The 20,452-nt window shown below is 36.1% G+C and overlaps 1 protein-coding gene across 3 annotated transcripts in view; it reads left to right on the plus strand.

The window, feature by feature from the left end:
- Positions 1 to 20,452, plus strand: part of POU6F2 (POU class 6 homeobox 2) — a 311,706-nt gene that overhangs the window by 246,809 nt on the left and 44,445 nt on the right. For all 3 annotated transcript variants that reach the window (XM_086844510.1, XM_023919541.2, XM_023919539.2), the window contains exon 6: positions 11,728 to 11,874. In XM_086844510.1, coding sequence (XP_086700636.1) covers positions 11,728 to 11,874 — 147 coding nt within the window. The remainder of the gene's footprint in view (positions 1 to 11,727; positions 11,875 to 20,452) is intronic.

The following is a 20,452-nucleotide window of genomic DNA, read 5'->3' on the forward strand; positions in this document are numbered from 1 at the left end:
GTTCATCGCAGCTTCTAACATGTTGGAGGTGCATTAGAACAGCAGCACTGTCTGACTAGCTTGTCTGCAAAAACATTTCTGACCCTTGGCTTATCCCTTTTACTGACACAATTACCAGCAGCACCCTCCAATACCAGTGACTGCAAAGAGGTCTGCATACTTCACCATTTCCAAAGGTATATTTCGGCAAATAGTTAGATGTATATGTTGCTCCCAACCCAAAATAGATGAAATTAAGAAAAGGCATATAAGAATTATTTTTTTCCACTTAATTTATATATGACACCCATCTGTGAGGGTGATCCATTTTATATTTCCTTTCAAGAAACCATTTTGGTCTGAACTGAATGTTTCAAGTGACCTGAAATTTATTTATTTTCAATTTTTTCCCACTCCAGGTCTGCCTGGACTGTTTTTTGTTGCTGGGATTTTTGTTTGCTTGTTTTTAAGGGGGTGAATAGGGTGTTTCAAGGAAATTTTTCGTCCACAAACAAAAAAATCCATTAGTTCCACAGCTGCAGGTGTCAATGTTTTGACTTCTGACTTTAATGCTTCTCTAGTTTATAGAGGCATAAATGGAAAAACAAAAACAAAAACAAAAACAACAAACAGTTTATAGAGGTATAAATGGAAACAAAAAAACCCCAAAACAACAAACAACAGAAAAACAACAAAAAAAACAGATCTTTGGTGAGACTATTCGATGTAAACAAAATATCAGTGTAATTAGCTAACTAACTCTAGCATTTCAAGTGAAAGAATCATTCTTCCTCCCCCTTATTGCAGATTTGAATCCCATAAGAAATTGAAGGGACTGATTCTAACAGTAATTTCTCTGTTTTAACTAATTGCAACTCTGCTGACCTCATTAAAATTGATCAGATATATATTCTAGTAGAAAGAAATCAGAACCAGACCAAGAACTTGGAACTTATGTTATTTTTAGCACCCAAATAATCCCTTGTTTTGTAAAGCACAAGAATCGCTACAGGGCCCATAAATATTTTGTGAATCTGGTCAACAGATAAAAGTGAAAAATACTTAGAACATGAAGAAATTCATCTGTCTGTCTATTGACAGTGCCTTATGGAAGAACAAGAGTCTAGGTACAATAAGGCAATAATGAATTTAATGAAAAAGCTACAGACATTCATGTTGTAAGCTGAGCTGCTGTTGAAAGATAGTACATATTTTTGCCTGTATAGCAGAATTCCTTGGCTGAATTTCTATGAGTAGATTTCCATTGATAATAAATATGGAGGAAATTATTTATTGTAAATGGTAATTAGACTTTCCCCAGGCTATGCATCCAGCCAGTAACAGATATTGAGTAATAACATAGGCATTAGTTTTGACATTCTGTCTCCATAAAAAAAAAATAAAATAAAATAAAAAAGAGAGAGGATGGTAGGAGCTAAACTTTGCTATGTCTTTTGTTTAAGATGCAGTAATATCACCATAGGCATAAATTAATATTGGTGTGTGATTTTATGTATAACATGGAGTATAAGGTCACACTGCAACTTTATCTGTGAAACAGAAAAATTACTTTCACAAGAACACACTAGCACAAACTCTTGAATTTATACAGGACTGCATTAGGATTACATGCAGGCTAGCTAAGTTTTTGCAGGATTTCAGCATCAGATTTTTACAAATTTAGAGCTGATTCCTGCAGAAAAAAAAAAAAATTATACAGTTTATCCTTGAAGTCATCACTCACATTCATCTGAGAGTTCTTCTGTTACCTCAAGCAATATGGAGCTATGCTTTTGTTATAAGAGGGTCTCAGTTTCATATACGCTCTTGCCATCAATTTATAGTGCCTAGCACAGTGACAATTGCAAAGACCTCAGAAACAATACATTCCTAGCCTATGTTTTTAATTATATTTTCAAGTTTCACTTGCTGTTGGCAACTTGACATTATTTTGATTTTGCTGAGGTGAAATATATGAGTTTCAAATACAGCTTTTAAATTGATTAGGAATTAATATGGCAGCATTACAGATACAGTAGATTTACTGCTTCTTTTGCAGCTCAGTGTGAACTCCCATATGGAAAACCTATTGTGACCATATTCAGAGTGACATGAGAAAAGTAGCTGATACTGGAGATAAGACATCAGAGAAAAGGAGTCAAATAGGTAAAAGCAGAAAGGGGTTCTATCTCAGCAAAAAGAAATATACCCAAAAAAATACACTCCAAAAAAGGAAAACCCAGGAAGTAATCACACAAAAGGTGAGATGTGGGTGGATTATGAAAAAAAAGAAAAAAACCCAAAAACCAAAAGCCAACCAAGCAAATTAAAAAGGCTTTCAAAGCCATTGGTACATTTAAAACATTCTCTATACCTCTTAGAAGAACATTAACAAAATTAAATCTGGAATTGCCCAGCTGCTGCTGAGCACAGCCCAGCCCCACACTGCAGGCATGTGCTGCTTCTGGGACAGGATTTACACTTCATTTTTGGGAGCACATTTCCTGATAGCAGCAAATGGGACAGAGGGCCCGGGAGGAGAGAAGTTCTCTGTGGAAAAGTTACACGTGTGGCTGCAAATGTAACATATGTTCCCTACATGGCTGCATATTAACCCTTCTGTCTTTCTCCTATAGAAGCTGCATTGAGGGCACAATTTTTGGCAAGTTAAATACACACCTATTACCAATTTACATGTGTCTTTATCTACAGAGCAGGACTGCTGGTGAAAAAGACAACACTGGCTGTACATATGTATTATAAACAGGGGCTTCAAATTGCAGTAGTCAGTCTTGTGCAATCTAATGTCTTCCAGTATGTTTATCCTCAAAGTGAGCAATCCAAATATGAATGTGGCAGAGGGTTGCTACCATCTGAAATACAATATGCTCACACAGTGGTCGTGCAAGGAGGCTCAGAAGTGTTGCTCTATCTTTTAAAAAGGAGTAGCAGCAGTACCATTCCCATTGACAGACAGAAAAGAGTCAAACAAAATCACACTTCCAGTCCACCACTGGGCATTCAGAACCGTACTAAAGTAAAAAAAGAGTACCCACAGAAAATATTAACAATATCCTGCTGAGGGACCCCAAACATCCTTTTTTGCATGCTTTCTTCCCTTTTGTAAGCTTGACTCAGCTTACTTGTTTCAGTGGCTATCATTCACGTCTCATATTTATTTTATTGGAAATGTTGTTTGATATCAAGGTTTTCAAACTGAGTATTTTCTTCAACTTTATTCATACTTCTCAAATTTCATTTTATGTACCGAGATTTCAGGAAAACTCAAATGTCTAATTAAAAATCAGTGTCTCAAATGATTTTGTATCTCATATATTCTTCACAAAACCTGGAAAACAGAGTACTTCCCAAAAACATCATTTCAATTATGCTGTTTATGTCACTTTGACTTTGGGGTGAACTGATGCAAACACAGATAATTAAATCCTTCCATCTTTCTAGATACCTGTATAAAGAACCAGATTCTGATGTTGGATTGACTTGTATCTTTGACAGCAATCTGCCTACTGCACTAAGGAGCAATTTGTATTGTCCTTCAACTTTATATCATATATCAGTGCATCGAGTAAGGTCCAGTTTGGAGCCAAAAGTAGTGAAAAGAAAAATATTCCACGCAGTTACAGTTTTAGATCTGATCTTGTGCACATTCAGGTCAACCAAAATTCAAGGTAAGCACTTAGCTTACATAAAAGCAAAACTATTTGGTGATGCTATTACATTACAAATAAACCAAAGTATCCCGATTTATTTCCAGCTTCAAAAATTATGATCTTTGCAGAGCAGCTGACACAGAATTTTAAAAGAAGCTTTATATATATTCTCAGTTAACAATGTGTCCCTAAGTATTAAGTAGGATTTATTCTTCAAAGGGCAAAAGACAGGATCTGTACCTCGAAGTTTGTTTTTTAATATGAATATTTGAATAAACAGTTCCAGGCATACATACTAAGACTGAATATTGTATTGCAAGACAAGACTTTCAGAAATATTTTTCACAAATTCTTAACAGGAAGTGTCATATTAACATGGTGTGACCTCACATTGCATTTTTAACATTTATATATGCAAATGGTCATATTTACGTGTGCACATGCCATTCACAAATTCAAATTAAAGGCAAATAAATGTTTTAGATTAAAGAGATTAATCTTGTGTGTCTCACCGTTGACACAATTTCTACAGAGATCACTGAGACCCAAGTGTTGGGCTGTTATCCAAAAAGACAGATGGCAATTTCCTTTTGATAAGATTCTGGGTTTTTAGCAGCAAGGGAACCCTGAAGTAACCATTTTTCTTGTAGGGAAAGCATCTTTCAGAAGCCAGATAAATCATTTTAAAATAGACAAACACAGGAACCAAGAAACTAATCAATGTGAAATGAAGTGTGTTGCAGCCCCTTTAAAAAAGTTTAGAGTGTGCTTTTTTTGCTTTCATTCTTGCAACACATGGGAACTACGTCAGAAAACTAGAGATTAGAGATAATTTTTTCAGCACACATTCCTCTAAGTATCAATACAATTTATGATTATTAGTGATTCCAAATTTAATTCAGATATTGTTTGTTCACAGTACATATGCATCATGCATGAAATAAACAGTTTTAGATATTTTAAAGACTATGTAAACACAAAAATAGCTCAGAAAAAAATCAGACAAAACCAAGTAAATCAGACAAAACCAAGATGTCTCTGTTTAACTGAAATCTTGTTCAGTGTATAGCAGCTTAAATAGACCTGGAATATTTCAAACTTTTAAGTTATAAATGTGGACAGTCAGGAACCTACAAGACAGGAGTCTAGGGTCAGTCTTTAAGTACTGACCTGCTGCTAAAGAAGTCAGTCATCTACATTTTGTAGTTATTTGCATTTGAAGATACTAAAAATATTTAAATTCACTCTTTGCATAAACATATAAGACCCAGCCTCAGACATGCTGACACCTTCAGTTTAGTTTATCTTGTAGGTTTAGACACGATGAGGATCCCTTTCTTCTAGTGTCGTCTCCTCTCTTTTCTATCTGTCACTAACAGAGCAGAAATTATAGTGGCTAGGGTGGTGTCTGCTCCCTCTTACCCTGTGCCCTGATGTATTCTTCATTATTCATGTCTCCATTAGTTTGGTCAGAGAGACCTGGAAGTGATGTCCGCTCCTTATTTGCTTTGCCATGGCTCTATAAGAAATGTACCCTTTTTATTTTGCAAATTGTTATTGTAGTTTTTCAGACTGGTTCGAATTTGACCAGCAGCACCTTGTTTACAAAGCTACTGCGAGAAATTTTGTGCATCCTCTTCTATCCATGTCATGTCAAGGCTCACATGAGCACTGCGTACTTCCAATCACCTCAGGTCGCGTCGCTTTGCATTGAGTCAAGTCATGTCGCATCAGTGATACCACTATCAGTACTTATTTCTGATAGAAAATTCAGCATAGATTTAGACAGCAAATAGCTCAACCACAATAATGCATATAATGAGCGGACTAAGTATCTGTGAGAACCAGATATTTTAAGTGTCTCTGTCAAGTCGGTGCTTTCAGATATTTCAATATACTTGTCTCTACACTGTACGCTGCACATAAATTTCTGATACATGTGCATATACTAAAATGTCTGTCTAAGCAGCCTATTTGGAACTCTAACCATCTAAAACCATTTTTAAAATTAGCAGACATTTTTGGATAGGTCTGGATATTATAACTACATTGTACACTTTGGAGGTTGATCATACCACAACAGTGTACAAAAACTAAATGTTGACAGATTAATTTTTTTTTTTCCATAATTTGAGATTTGCCTGCTGGGCATGTTTTCAAATAGTTATGCATGACTAGGCTCTGTGACAGCCATTTTATTAGACATTTTACCCTGATGTTCATTTACAAAAGTTAAATGTTGTAATTATCCAATTATGTAAACAAAAAAGAAGGGAGGGAAGGAAGGAGGGAGGGAGGGGAAGATTAACATTAAAAAAAACCCAAAACTAACTAGAAGCATAAAACCAGACGGTTTCCAAAATGTTTGCTCATAACACCTCTTTGGATGCAATTAACAACATTTTGGTTTATGTTGCCTATATATTTCCTCTTGGGATCTGCATGGTCACAGGATTTTTCAAAATTTGACTTAATTTTACTTAAAATCCTAACAATAAATTAAACTGACAGAGCTCAGTCACCCACAATTCTATATAAGTGCTAAGTGGTGATCTTGCTGATTATTATGATCATTTATTTGGTACTTATTGCTGTAGTATCTAGGTGCTTACCCAGGATTCAATTGAAGCAGTCTTTCCAGTGTCTTCTTTTAAATTTGTTCAGGGACCATGAGATTTTAAGTAAGTTCAGGGAGGTATCAACTGATACTAGGTATATATATGTATAGAAAACAATTAGGAAGATAAGCATTAATACAAAGAATTTTCCAGAAGAGCTAATGGTGACTTTTGGGGAAACTGCACTTCTGTCTCAATTCACTCATGTTTAGAAACCAAGTATATGGATATCTGGGTTGGAATTCTGTGTCATCAAGGTATGGAAAACACTTGAGTCTTGCTGTTGCTAGGTATAGTTTCCAGTTACTGTCATGTAGGGGTGCAGTGGGTTAGCAATGCCCACCCAGACACTCAGTCACTGCCTCGGTGGGATGGGGCAGGAAGCAGGGTGAGAAATCTCATGGGACAAGATGGACTGCTTACCAATCAGTGCTGAGGGCAAAACAGATTCAACTTGGGTGTAATTAACTCAAAAACAGTAACAATTAAGTGAGAAACAAAGACAAGTATTAAAACAGCTTTTCTCCCCACTCTCCCAGACTTCAGTCCTTCACTCCTGACTTCTCTACCCACTCTCAATGTGGAGCTACAGTCAGTCCTTAATAGTTCCCCTCTCTTGCTCCTTTCTCTTTACACTTTTCCCCTGCTCCTGCATGGCCACTCCACAGATCACAGTTCTCATCAGGAAATACCCATTTGCCTTCTCTAGTGTCCTCCAAGGACTAGAGTGGGGACACTTTCACAGATGTGGGACAACTCCTTCTTTCTCTAACCTTGCTGCTCCCTTTGTTTTGCTGTTTCCTCTGGGTTTTTTTATCCTCCTCCTCTGCAGCTGCTCCACTACCAGAACCTTTCCATCTATACCCAAAATGATAATGATAGTCACTGTAACAAAGAAAGTATCAATATCCTCAGGAGCCTGTGCTGAGTATGAAACTGTCTGTTTCCTTAAGGTCCAGTGACTACTACCCAGAATCTGTCTCACAAGCCATTGAGAAAAGCTGGGAATAAATCCCACTGTATTTTAACCTGTAATTCTCTCATCAGCTAAATACAATAAAATTCGGATTTTAGATTCTTGTCTAAAAATTCCTACAAAAGCACATGCCATGGTGATAAAAAATTAATTTCTGTCAATAAAATTTTCCCTCATTATGGGTAGAAAAGAAAAATGTCATGTGTTTTGGACAGAGAGTTGTTGCTGAATTCTCCTCATCTGTTAGAGATATTTGTTTTCCCTTGAAAAACATTGGTTTAAGCAAATAATCTCAGCAGCTAATCTAGTAGTGTGATGCTCCCTACAGAAGAGTTTGTCAGAGAACATAAGAGACTGAGGATCTGTTGGTCCCTAATCAAATGTAATACTTTTCTACACTAATTCCATCTCTGGGAGATATCCAGAAATGTGATTTTTAACAGTCTTCCTGAAAAACACTAATACTATTTTGTAAAATGAAGTTATGCCTGAAGTTACTCTGCAATATGTCCTTCATATTCTCCATTGCTGCATTCAGATAGCAGCATGTCCTTACTCAGCCTCCCCCACAAGTGCTGTAGAAAACACACAAGATCTATATACTAGCAGTGTGTAAAGTGTCTTTACCCTTCAAGTTACATGCCCATTTTTTCCTGTGATGCTCTGGCATCCTGGAATGTCTTGACTTTTCACTAGTAAAACTCTTCGGGTTTTTTTCTTTGTATTTGACTGGCTGATACTGTAATGAGTAAAACTTACTCTTTGATTTCCAGACCAGGAGACTGAAAGTTCAGTAGGACATGCCTTTTACAAGGTAAAATTACTGTGTGGGTTATCAAATCTGACCTTGTATTCAACAACACATATATGAATGCTAGATCACTTTCTCACAGCAAGTTTAATGAAATAGTAAGTTAGTTTTCAATATAAAGAGGAAGATGTTATTATTCCAAAAGTAAAAATTATTTTTGGCTCTCAAGAAAGCTGCTTGCAGCATTGAGTCTAACACACTTTTCTTCAAATTGGGTTTTTTGAAGACCATCTCTTAACCAAAGAAACTCTGGCTTTGCATGGCAAAGTTTTTGCATCTTGTAAGTAGTGCCTCTTTCATCCACCTGAATTTCTCAGATAAGTTTTATTTGTGTGAATTCTGTGTGCTGCACTGGAATGTCTTCTGCTTTTACTGGCTTAAAGTAGACAATTTTCATATGCTTTACCTTTAAAAGTTCAGCTTTGGGAATTCAGAAAAATTTACTATGTCTACTCAGTTATTGAAGATTCTTCCACATAAAATTTTCTTCCTCATAAAACCATGTCATTAGCAGAGGCATCATTGAGAGGGCTGGCTTGTTACTTTAAACAAAGATTACTATTACTAAGTGTTATGGCTGGTGTTTTGAGTTGGAGAAGAGATTTGGACACTGGAATCGACAGCTCCAAATATTTCAGCCTTCCAAATTAAAATTGTTTAAATACAGAAACAAAATGGGTAGAGCCTTTTGTGGTATTTTTCACAATATATTTCCAATATTTCCAACATGTATTCTTGGGGATCCAACCTTCACTGAGAAATTGCATAAACCTCTCAAGTTAAAGATCTTATTTTTTAAATAAAAGGAAGATTCAATGTGTTATCTTGGTGTCCAAACATAATGAAATGAGATGTATTTCTTCATCCCCAGTTTGCACACAATATAAAAGGGGTCAATTGAATAGAGCGTAACTTGCAGTCAACAGCTCCCCAATGCACTCAAAATAAAATGCATCCTCTCCTTTTTAATCAGACTTATGAATAGATAGGGGTGTTTTCATATGCACTTTGAAGTCTCTTACCCTGTGATTTGGCCCATTCCCTGTATTTTTTCCTGGAACATGGTACTATGCAGGGTACCTATGCATATCACAGCCTTTGCCATCATTTTTAATAAGTAGCTTATCTCTGTGATGCAACTAAAAGCAATCCTGAGTGTCTCCAGGGTTTGTTGTAATTAAATTTTATTGTTGTATTTGAAAATGTACATTTTTTGAAAGCTGGTGCAAGAAAAATGGAAAAGAGATTCTAGAAGGTGATAGTCTGATTTTTAGAAGGTTTTAACCCTTTGTAGTTTCCAGATTTACAAGCTTATTTATGCTTCCCAAGCAGCTGTTCTTGTACGCCTCTGGAGCCCTGAATATAGCAGATAGTGCAGTTTATTAGCTGATGTTGGGTAACTGTCCAAAGATTATCATTTATACCTGTAGTCAGATGCTGTAGGATCAGAGGTACAGTAATTTGTGGGTTGCTAATACAATTGTAGAAGGCCTTTTCTGAAAGTCTTACACTCATGCTGCTGCCCCTTTCTTCTCCAAGTATTTACTGCTATAAGAAAATTTCTTCAAGTACCAGTACTGTCAGCAAAGTTCTGTGAAATTAAAAAAAACAGGGTTTGCCAACTTCTGTTTGGGACAATAAAAAAAAATGCCACTGTTTTGAGCAGAAAACAAGCCAGTTTGTTTATATTGTTCTCTGGAATTAGACTGCTGTGCTCAGGCACCACCACACTGAAAAGTGCATCAGCTACTTTTGCACTCACACCTTTGTGCAGTCAGTGGAATTTCTTTCAGTCTGCATTCAGGGACTGAGTTTCACATTGGTCATTGTACTGAGCTGACAGCTCATCGAGACTGTTAATCAAGCACGCATTGCAATTTTCCCCTTTTGTGTTTTATTCCTGCTTAATTTTCTTGCCATGGGATGCTCTAAACTGCTTTTAGAGATTCATATAACAGTTTCTTCCAAACCAAAATATTTCCTCCAAACAATGTCATCTTTTCTGTCTGGCATTGCTACTAATCTTTATTTACTTATTTACTTTACAATTTCTAGAGGGATTGGATGTGCTCAAGACACCCCTTTAAGCAACACTTTATATCAAGGTTGCATTTATAAATACTTCATGAGAGGCTAATGAATGATTAATAGATGTTTTAATGTATGACCAATCAATTGTAGATTTTGCAATGTCCAACAGACAAGTAGGTTTCTTATAAGCATAGATTATAACCATATCTGACATCTTCTATTGATGGGCTTCTAAACGTCTATAACATACACACTACTCATATCTGTAACATGCTTAAAACATCTACTAATCACTGATTAATTTTTTATAACCTATTTTGAAGCAGAGCCTGTCTATGGAGTATATCCCTTCCTGCTGCTTGTGAGTCTCCATTTCTAAAAGATTGATAATTCACTTGTCATCTAAGGACTTAGAACTCCTACTAATTTCAGCTCAAACATAAAGCTTTTCCAAGTTATCTCTAGCATTTTCATCTCAGTCTAAGAAAAAATGTCCCTAGACTGTTTTGTCCCTCAGACTTCCGGCTGCTCTACCCTGCTAATGTGTATTTTGCAAGTTCTGCTATAATGCAATGATTCTTAGGAGGCAAAGCCACTCTAAAATGTATTTTCAGCCTCTTGAACTCAATTTGATTGCTCTCAAGACAGCTGTCCAAGTGATGATGGTTCCCAACATTTATTTTTTTACTGTCATCCCTGTGTGTTTGGCTCAAAGTTTGTCCTTTCTCCGAAAAGGATAAGAAACGTCACAATAATCCAGTGGAAAAGCCATGTCCAAAGCCATGTCCATGACATAGGAACACATATTTTGTATGCTTGATAAGCACAGGAGTTGATAGGAGTGTTCCTCTGTGGGATTCCCCTAGTCTCCTAAGATGAAAGCCATGACCATGCTCTGTGCTTTCTATGGAGCATTGTGGTAGGATTGACTAAAGCAGGCAATACAAATTATTTCCTATTATTATGAATCCTAAATATTCAAATTTATGAGTCCTGGGACTAATCATTCATATTTCAGAAGCAACATGTTGCTTATTTTGCAAATGAATTTTGAATTTTTAGTTGATATCTATTGACCTCACAAGGTTGAGCCTTCTATTGTGATTTACCTAGATATGGAGACAAATTATTTAATGGTAAAAATTAAAAGGATTTGCAGACTTTTCTTGGGTTTGGGGTCATCAGTAAAATAGTTTCTGTTCTGAATATCCCCAAGTAAACATTCCACTCCCAGTCAAATCAAGTGCTCATCTTTCACTGATTGCTCTTTACAGCAGTACTAAGCTGCTACACCTGTGGCATAGGCAACTTGAGCCTAAAGAAACACATCAAGCATAACTCAATTTAAAAAAAAAAAAAAAAAAAGGAAGAGAATATAGGGCTAAAAAGGGGAATTTTATTCTTCAACATCAACATGGAATTTCCTCTTCCTTTTTTAAAACTATTTCTTTTCAAAGCCCCAGAAGTAAGAACTTCTCCAACTTGAGCTCTTGGAGCAGGCAGGTTTTTTGCACACAATTAACTGGGTAAAAAATATTAAAATAATATAAACGTTACTGTGCTGTCACTTTTATATTATCCACTTAGCATTATATGTTTATCATGGGTTTTATAATGATATTTCCTTTTTTTTTTTTCCAGCTGGTTAATAATCCACTAGCAAGTCAAGCAGCAGCAGCAGCTGCAGCAGCAGCCATGGGCTCAATAGCAAACTCCCAGGCCTTTGGAAACGCCCTCTCCAGTCTTCAGGGGGTCACAGGCCAGCTCGTCACTAATGCACAAGGACAGGTGAGTAGAAGATGGAGCAAACAGTGAATTCTGATGGCAGGCTGATCTTGGGACAAAAATGAGTTCCGCTTGTATGACAGCAATTTAAAAGTGCACATGTTGAAGATAAATAAATATTGATTTGCCAGACAAGGTAAGAAATGGAAAGTCTGAGAAACGGAGGGAAGTTAGGCACTCTTTAAGAGTGTTTTCAAGCTAGAAGAGGCTAAGGGTTTCTTTTATTTTGTTTCAGCTCTTTAAAAATATCGCAGTAGTGCAATACCATGGTATTTTAAAAGTCCAGCAGAATCTGGACTGATTCTTAACACACATACTTCTTCCATTTATATATGCCTAATAGTAGACACCTTTACTGAAGCAGTAATGTGTTTCACTTTTTTGCATTTCTATGGAATTTCTGTATTACATAATTTCTTAAAAGCCATTAAATGTTTCTAGTAAAGGAAAATAAATTGTAATGAAGTATCAGGGTTGGACTTATCTGAGCGGCTTACTCATTTGCTTATTAGCTATGTTAAGCAATTTGCAATGAATATGCCAGCCTGTATGCAAATTTGGAAGATTATTTTGATTTTTTAAAAAATTTCCAAACACTAACTTGAGCATTGTTTAAGAGTTACTGTGTCTAAGAGAGAGATTACGCATTACCTACATTTTGAAGCTGTTTATTTGTTCAAACCATTTCCGTTTCAGTATTAGTATTATGCAGAAAGATACACATCTGAATCTATATATACAAAAATAATTCCTTTGATACAGCGTATTTAAGTGACTTTCAGATTGTGACCACTTTCATTCTTTATTGCATTTATTAAGGCTAAAATTAACACAATGTCTTCTTTCTCTGCAAAAAAATCTCTCAATATAACTGGTGACTGAGTCATTTGCATGTCATTCTAAATTCTACAAATTGGACATGGACTGATATCCACAGTGTTTATGTGGATGTTAGGTCTTGAAAAATATTTATTGAAATAATGCAGCTTGGATGATATGTGAATCTAAAGTTTAGTTTCTATTCCTACTGTTTACTAGTGAGGAGGGAAAAAAAAGGAAGAGCCGCTTTTCTCCTGGTAATTTTCTGCTAGTTAATTGGAACAAGAGTAAGGTTTTTTATTTTGGCCCATTAAAAAATAGAAGTCAACACTTTATAGGACCCCACATCCCCCCGGTTTTTTTAACAGGACACATAAACAAGGATGCTTCCTGAGCTTCACTATCACCATCCAAGTCCCAGGAAAAAAAAATGCTGACCTTGTTATATTTACTGGGTGGGTGCAGAATTGTTCCATCACTACCCCGAGGGTTGAACGATGGAGCTTGTCAAAGTGAGGCCTTATCTAATGAATCATCTTATCGCAGGTGCACACCACACATATTAAAGGAGGATTGTATGAACAATGTGCCCTCTACAATAACCTTTCAATGTCTACTTTAACCCTTGTTTCAATCCCTTTTCATCAAAGGATCATTTTATGCAGCCAGCTTTAAATGGAGGCTCTCAAAAGCCTATTAAGATTTCTGGAGGGATGGGGTATTGGTTTGGGAGAAAAGTTGGTTATAATACCTATAACTCATAGTCAGATCAGCTCCAACCTAGAAGCCTGCTTGTTTTTATCTCCTCTGTGCTCCAGAAATGGTTCACATTCGCCACTCACATATGAGGCACTCGACAAAGATGTTCACTGTAAGAGCAGAAGTTATGAATGTAGACTAATTTTTTTATAGCTTTTCCTTTACATGTTCTCCACAGAAAACATAATCTGTGTGTATCCTTATCCATTGTATCCTTAAAAAAATACTACTAAGAAGATATTGCTGGATGGAAGTTTCACTCAGGCTGAGTCTTGTTTATTCCAGACATAATGGAATAGTCCAATAATTCCACAGGTTGCAGAGAAAGGAAAGGAACAATCTTCCCAGTTGTTGGAATAAAATTACAGCACCTAGCTATCTGCCTTGGTCTTTTAAATAAGGGTTGAATTTTATTACTTGTTTTTGCAAATGTTCCTTGGTTTGTAATCAGTACTGCAGACTTTGCCATGATATGGATAAATATTGATAGTAAGTGTGTAATATAACACACAGTTTTATAATATTTGGCATAAACTCATCTTACTTAGAGAACATTCTGCCTTAAAACAGGACTAGTCAGTATAATTTATCTGCATTCCAGAAATTAAACAACATTCCCTTCAAATTTATAGAATTACAGCACCTAACCAAGAACGAAAAGATGTTTGTTCAAAATTGGGAGCATAAATGAATAGTAATTTGAAATGCTCCATTTCTGAATAATCTGCTTGGAGTCACAAAAGAGCCAGATTTGCACCATATGTTAAGAATCTGACCTTTGTCAATCACCCCTTCAAGGAATCACAAGTGTGATACCCAAAACTCACTCCCAAAAACATAAAGCTGAATGAGTTACTAGAATGTTGGTACGTGCAATCTTTGTAATGACACATTGTTTCTGCTGCAGAAATTCAGGGCTTGTAAATGTCCATCTGTCTAGCTAAATATATGGTGATCAGTAATCCCTGGAGACATTAAGCTCTAGGTCAAATCCAAGATCCTATGGCAAATTTAAGGGAAATGATCCTTTAAATGACATATGGCATGGCCTTAATTTCCAGTAGTCTAGGAGTTCTTACAATTACAGTAACAAAATCATATATATTAACAATTTTTTTTATAACATATTTGTTATTTCCTTAATTATTGAATTCACTGTTATGGCATGTTTATTTATTTTTCTTCCTTTGCTTTGGATGGCAATATGAACTGCAATACCAGAGCTTCCCAAGACCAAGCCAAGAGATTTAATCCATTGAAACAATATGATTAGATCACCTGATTAATTTGATATAGTACAGGTAGAGGACTCTAAATCAAATTTTCATTTTCAGAGGCATATTATGAAGAGCTATTGGCCCATGTAACACTGCTTACATTCTGTTTGCCCTCAGCACTTTCCAGGAAGTGTTTGCAGCACTGGGCTTTCATTTCTTAAATTTAAGGGCCAGGGCAGCAGGTTTGCCAGATTGCACCCTGTCAGTAGATTTCAAAGAGATTGTCTACCTATTCAGCTTCAGCCTGCCCTTACAGTAGGAACCTAGTGCCATTGCTGCCCTTGGATTCTTCTGGTAATAACACAACATATCTCTTTTTTATGTTGGTTTTGCAAATGAAAGAAAAAATCAGGAGTTTTGTGTTGGTTTTTACTATGTTTATCAAGTATGTGAAATGTGTGCTTTGGCTCTTGTCATAATATTTGTCAGGAAATAAGCCACAGAAATATGAAAGTAAGGTTGATTAATATGGTTTCTTAATTATCAGTTGCATTCATATATGTCTCTTGACTTCAGCAGGATCAAATGCATTATAACTGTGGGTACTGAGTAAGTTTAGTTTCTCTTTTGGAAAGATGGGAGTTGTCTAACAGGAAAAAAATGGCACTAAATTCAGCAGTTGCAAAATAACATTTTACCATAAAAGAAAAGAGTAGCATGATAACAGTTGGCATGATGAACTGCCTTGTGGATAAAGAGGGCAATAGTCTGTTTCCTGGGAGATTAAAAGGAAAATCTAAGTTTATATGGTATAATTGTATTGTCCACAGTTTAATTGAACAGTGAATTAATTGGGTTTGTTTCATTATAATCTAAGAATGTTCCTGAAGAAACTCAGGCTTCGTTGTGCCCATGCCTTTCTCTTTAGATATGAAAATCTCCTGTATAAGAAAAATCTTAAGCACATGTCCACCCTGGTACTTAACAAAAAAATAACTAATTTTTGAGTGTTGTAGTCCACAAGTAGCTCAGGAAACTAGAGAGAGAGGCATTGTTGATCCAATTAGATAATAGGAGTACTTTGGTTCTCATTATTCTGATGAGAGGATACACATTTGCTCTTTGAGCTTCTTGATGGTAAACGGTGCTAATGAGGCCTGATGGATTCCCTGCTCCTAACAAGGCTCTCAGCAGTGCGAGTGATTACAATGGAGATAGATTTGATGGGATGCGCTCCCTTTTGTAGTGTCTCAGCTGCTGACACTCTGCGACATAATCAGGTCACAGAGCCGGTCACAGCCATCAGCAAAAGCCATAGCTCTATTCCTCATTATTAAAGTGCATTATTCAGTTCCAGGCCTTCACAATACTGCCAAGGGCCTTTTTTCCTTCCCCTTTTTTTGTTAAGCATCAGTTCTCAAATACAAGAGTTAATAAAATCATCAGCTAAAGAACTAGTAAATTAAAGAAATGGAAATAAAGTGCTCCCTTTCAAATTCATTGAAGGATCACAATTAAATAAGCAGGGAATTTCTCATCACCACACACTGTACAGTACAATGTAATGCCATGTGCAATAACAACAGGGAGAGGATTTTAAAAACTAACATTGTCCTCATTGTGGACTGGCTTGGAATGTGCTAAAGTATATTTTTTGGTGAAGGAAATTTCTGTCTTCCCAACTATTACATGTCTACATGAAGGTACTGTTATTCTCACTGTTTTGTGTAACTACTTTCTTTCTGAAGTGAGGACAGTTATTTGCAAACTAAGTTTATGATTCTAAGCAGAGCAGCTGTCTTGTCTCAGTTTAAGTGGCCAAGGCCACAGTCTGGAAAATATGCAATAGGCCACAGTACTAAGACATCATTGTTCCCATAGACAAGGGCATTACCTTCTTTTGGGGAGTGAGGTAATTATAAAATGGTGTGGAAAAGTGTTTGTAGCATTTTCTTTCTGGTCTGATGAAGTTCAGTTTGGGCTATCCCCATTCCAAAAGAAAATACTCTTTTTAAATCTAAGTCACATTTTAATGCAATTTAAACAGGTGAGAAAAAATATAGTGGAAAGCCTGAATTTGTTAGTTAGTTGGTTAGTTACTGACTTTCTTTTTTCAGTTTTGTTTCAACTAAATAGAAATAATGATATTCCAATACTGAAATGTATACCTTTACAGGGATTTAAACCATTTCTCTTAAATCCCTGTAGTATGTATTAAGTGACAATGGTATAATTTTGTGCATAGATAAAACCAAAGGGACTAATACTAATAATTGAGTGGCGTTTTCTTGTCATTGGGTTTTTTGGGTTCTTTTTGTTGAGGTTTTTTCTGGGATTTTGGGCGATTTTTGCAAGTTTTTTTCTGTTGGCCTTGTTCAACTCCAAAATTTTTCCTGTTTTCTTTCTGGTTAAGTATGCTATGGTGGGCAAATGAGTATGTATATGCAAAGCTGCTTGTAAGACTTTCAATTCTCTAGAACCACAGATGTAAGAACTTTTCAATATCTGGAGTTTAAAGTTCAGAGTTAGTACTGTGGAATTAGCAACCAAGAAATGTGTAGAGACTGCTATGTGACCTAGTTTTCTTTCCAACACTAGCCAAGAAAATTGGCAGCTACCACTGGGACAGACAGCAAGTTGTGACTCCTCACACACTTAAAAGGAGGATGTTGATTGTTTGTTGGGGTTTTATGTTGTTTGGGGTTTTTTAATTCTTCCAGGAGCTCTAGGAGGTTCAAAGTCCTGAAATGTGTAAGACTCTTAGAGTCCTCCTGAATATATGCAATTCATACTGTTCTTCAGGTGTTCAATGTCCATTAGCCTTAATCTTCTCTCTTTCTTGTTATCACTTCAATATCTTTTTCAGCTATGCAGCTTTAATATATGGTAACTGCTAATATTTTAGCCCAAACAACATCCAAATGTTCACAAAATTCTTAACAATAATTGCTTAAGTAGTGACTGCTAATATCTTCCTTGGGCTAAGACCTACAGAAATCTGAGATGGTGGTATCATAATGGCATATATTAAGAATATTTCATTAGAAACCTGAGAAATTAAAAGAGACACATTTTGAGGGAGATGCTAGAGGGAGGGATTGTAACAATCTAATAAAACCAGCATTTAAGAACATTCCTTGGAACACCCTTTACCAGGAGATTCTGTTTTGACAGACCCTCATTAATGTATGGGATTTCTGCTGGGTGGAGTCTGACTCTTTTCCCCCTCAAAGTTTCACTGTGCTGAATACATGAGGTTTTGCCGTTTGCAGGAAGAAAAGCAAAAAAATAAAAGGTCAGTTGTAAGGGAAGATTTTTTTTTATGATTTTTTTTTCAATTGGTTTTTCTCCCCACAGCTATACATGGAGAAGGATGTTTGTTTAATTACCTCCCATATGAATTTGAATCAAAAGACAAATAATTCTTTTAACATATTTTTTGCTGACTGTGTCTTTATTTTGCTGTACTATTTCTCTAATATCAGTTGTATCCACAGTGGCATAAATGTAAAAAATGCAGGACCAAGCTCTCCGGTCATGCAAATTTGTATTTTCATGAAGTGGAAATGGACTGAGGCAGAGTGAGTCTAACTTAAACCAAGAGCTGACTAGCCTTTTTTGTCTATTTTAGGCAGTGATCACTGAAAAATGGAAAGGATAATTGTGTAATGAAACTTCTATCAGTCTTGGAAATGATCCACATCTATGCAGAAGAGCCACTCTAATGTGTTTTAGCTAACTTGCAACAAACTCTATTTTTTGTACTAAATTTCACACTTCAGATTGTAGCCTCTTGCCTGGATTTCTGCCTAAGGTACTGTGTCTTGGACATAGATCTTTTCAGAGGTGCCCAAGTCTTATTTTCAAAAGCAGCTTTCATACCTGTAAAAGCCTGAGTTTCCTTCGATCAGAGTTACGAGTCTGAGTGCTTGAAGGCACGTCTATGCACTGTAACACAGCATTGCAAGCAAATTGCCAGAGACAGTTCATTTATATGTGCATGTCTCAGTGCTGTACTAGCACGGATTGAAGAAGCCAAAACTCTCGGCAGTACGTTGTTGTGGCTGGACTAATTAATTCTGCTTCTCAACAAGGTGACACAGGATCTAGTTCATTAGTTAATAGCTCTGGGGTCTTGCTAACACACTGTATTATGTGGAGTAAATATACTTTGAAGAGACCCTTAAAAGCCTGAAGCATTTAGGCACTTTTGAAAGTGTTACTATTCTATATTAATTATTTCAAGTCAGAAGTACTGGACGTAACTGTCCTTTTGTCATTGCCTTCTTAATTACTTTTGCATGGAGGAGAAAACCAAACTTACTACTAGTTCAACCTTAATACCATTTTCATGAAAGCTAACCAATAAAAAAAAGAACCTACCATTCCTATAATCTGTTCATCTTAGCATCATGAGGTGGTTATAAGCATGAAAAATTTTCGTTGTTATCACCAGTGACATACATCACAGTCAATGAAATCTTTCTGCTCTACAGAGGTTCTTACACTGCTCTCCTTATCATCATATCTTATCACCTTCCAGTAAAGCATTAAGAAACATGACTAGTGATAGTCACAAATTGGTCTTCCTCTCAGCAGAAACTTGTAGAATAGCGCATTGCATGTTTGATAAGGACATTTGGCTTTGTATGTCTTTGTTAGAATTTTTTTTTGTTTGACTTTTAAAGTTTTTGTTTTGTTTAGATTTTAAAATCTTTATGAAGGGATTTCTTAGAGATGTATATTGCTTATATTTGCATCAGAGAAAGGCAGATAACAAGAAATGTATTAGCTTTTGCAGCAGAATGTGGTGAAGCCAAAGATAATAAACACAGGAATGCTCCTTAATTGCTGTTGGAATCTATTCCAAGTCCTTGACCTTCCTCTTAGAGCAAACTTTGCTGTGTGCAGAGGTTTGACTGTTGTTACCCTGGAAGACTGAATTTGGTAATTATAGATTTCATCCACGAGTTTTAGCTAGCCATTTAGATTCCTGGGAAGCAGATCACAGAAGAACTTGAGGTCAAAGACTGAAGTTTACCTAAGTACATTGAAAACTCTTTAACATGACATAATCAAAGTAGTGAACAGAGTTGATGCATGTAGGTGGTACCAAGAAAAGGGCTTTCTATGTTACTGATGTTTCCCAAACAGTGGAAGTGCTCAGGAATATTGCACCACTTCAGGAGTTGACGAAGCTGAGAAAAATTTGAGGTCACATCAGTGTCTGAACAGAGATGATGGAAATCCTCCTCTATGAGACTTGCATCAGAGTGGAAGCTAAGACGATTCTTAATTTTGGATTTCTTCTTTTGAGGGAATGCTATGCAGGGTGGATTATAGAGAGGCTGTAGGAAACCAGAGACAATAGAGGACCAAACCTGAGAATTTGAGTTATCTTTCTAAATGTGCCTCATTATTTCTGAGAAAACCCAAATTGTAGTTCTTCGTTTAACATGGTGCTTAGTCTTATTTAGATTTTACCTAAATTATCCTGTATATGTATATGCCTTATCCTTGTGTCAGAATTTTACAATCTGCTCAATTTGCTTTGATAATCAGAATAAACAAAAGCAAAAGTGCTTGTCTGGACAAAGATGAAAAGAAGCCAGATTGCTCTGTCAAAAGTGAAATTTAATCCAAAATGCTAAATATTTTTGGTCCTTTTTGCACTGATAAAGCACTCCTGCTGTTTTGGTGAGGTTTGGAATGTCTTAAAAGTTACAAGTCTTCATGCATAAATGAAGGCCGTTGTCTTTCTTATTGTGCTTCAGTTTTAACATTTG

This window comes from Cyanistes caeruleus, chromosome 1, assembly GCF_971803275.1.
Source record: "Cyanistes caeruleus chromosome 1, bCyaCae1.hap1.1, whole genome shotgun sequence".
Lineage (NCBI taxonomy): Eukaryota > Metazoa > Chordata > Aves > Passeriformes > Paridae > Cyanistes > Cyanistes caeruleus.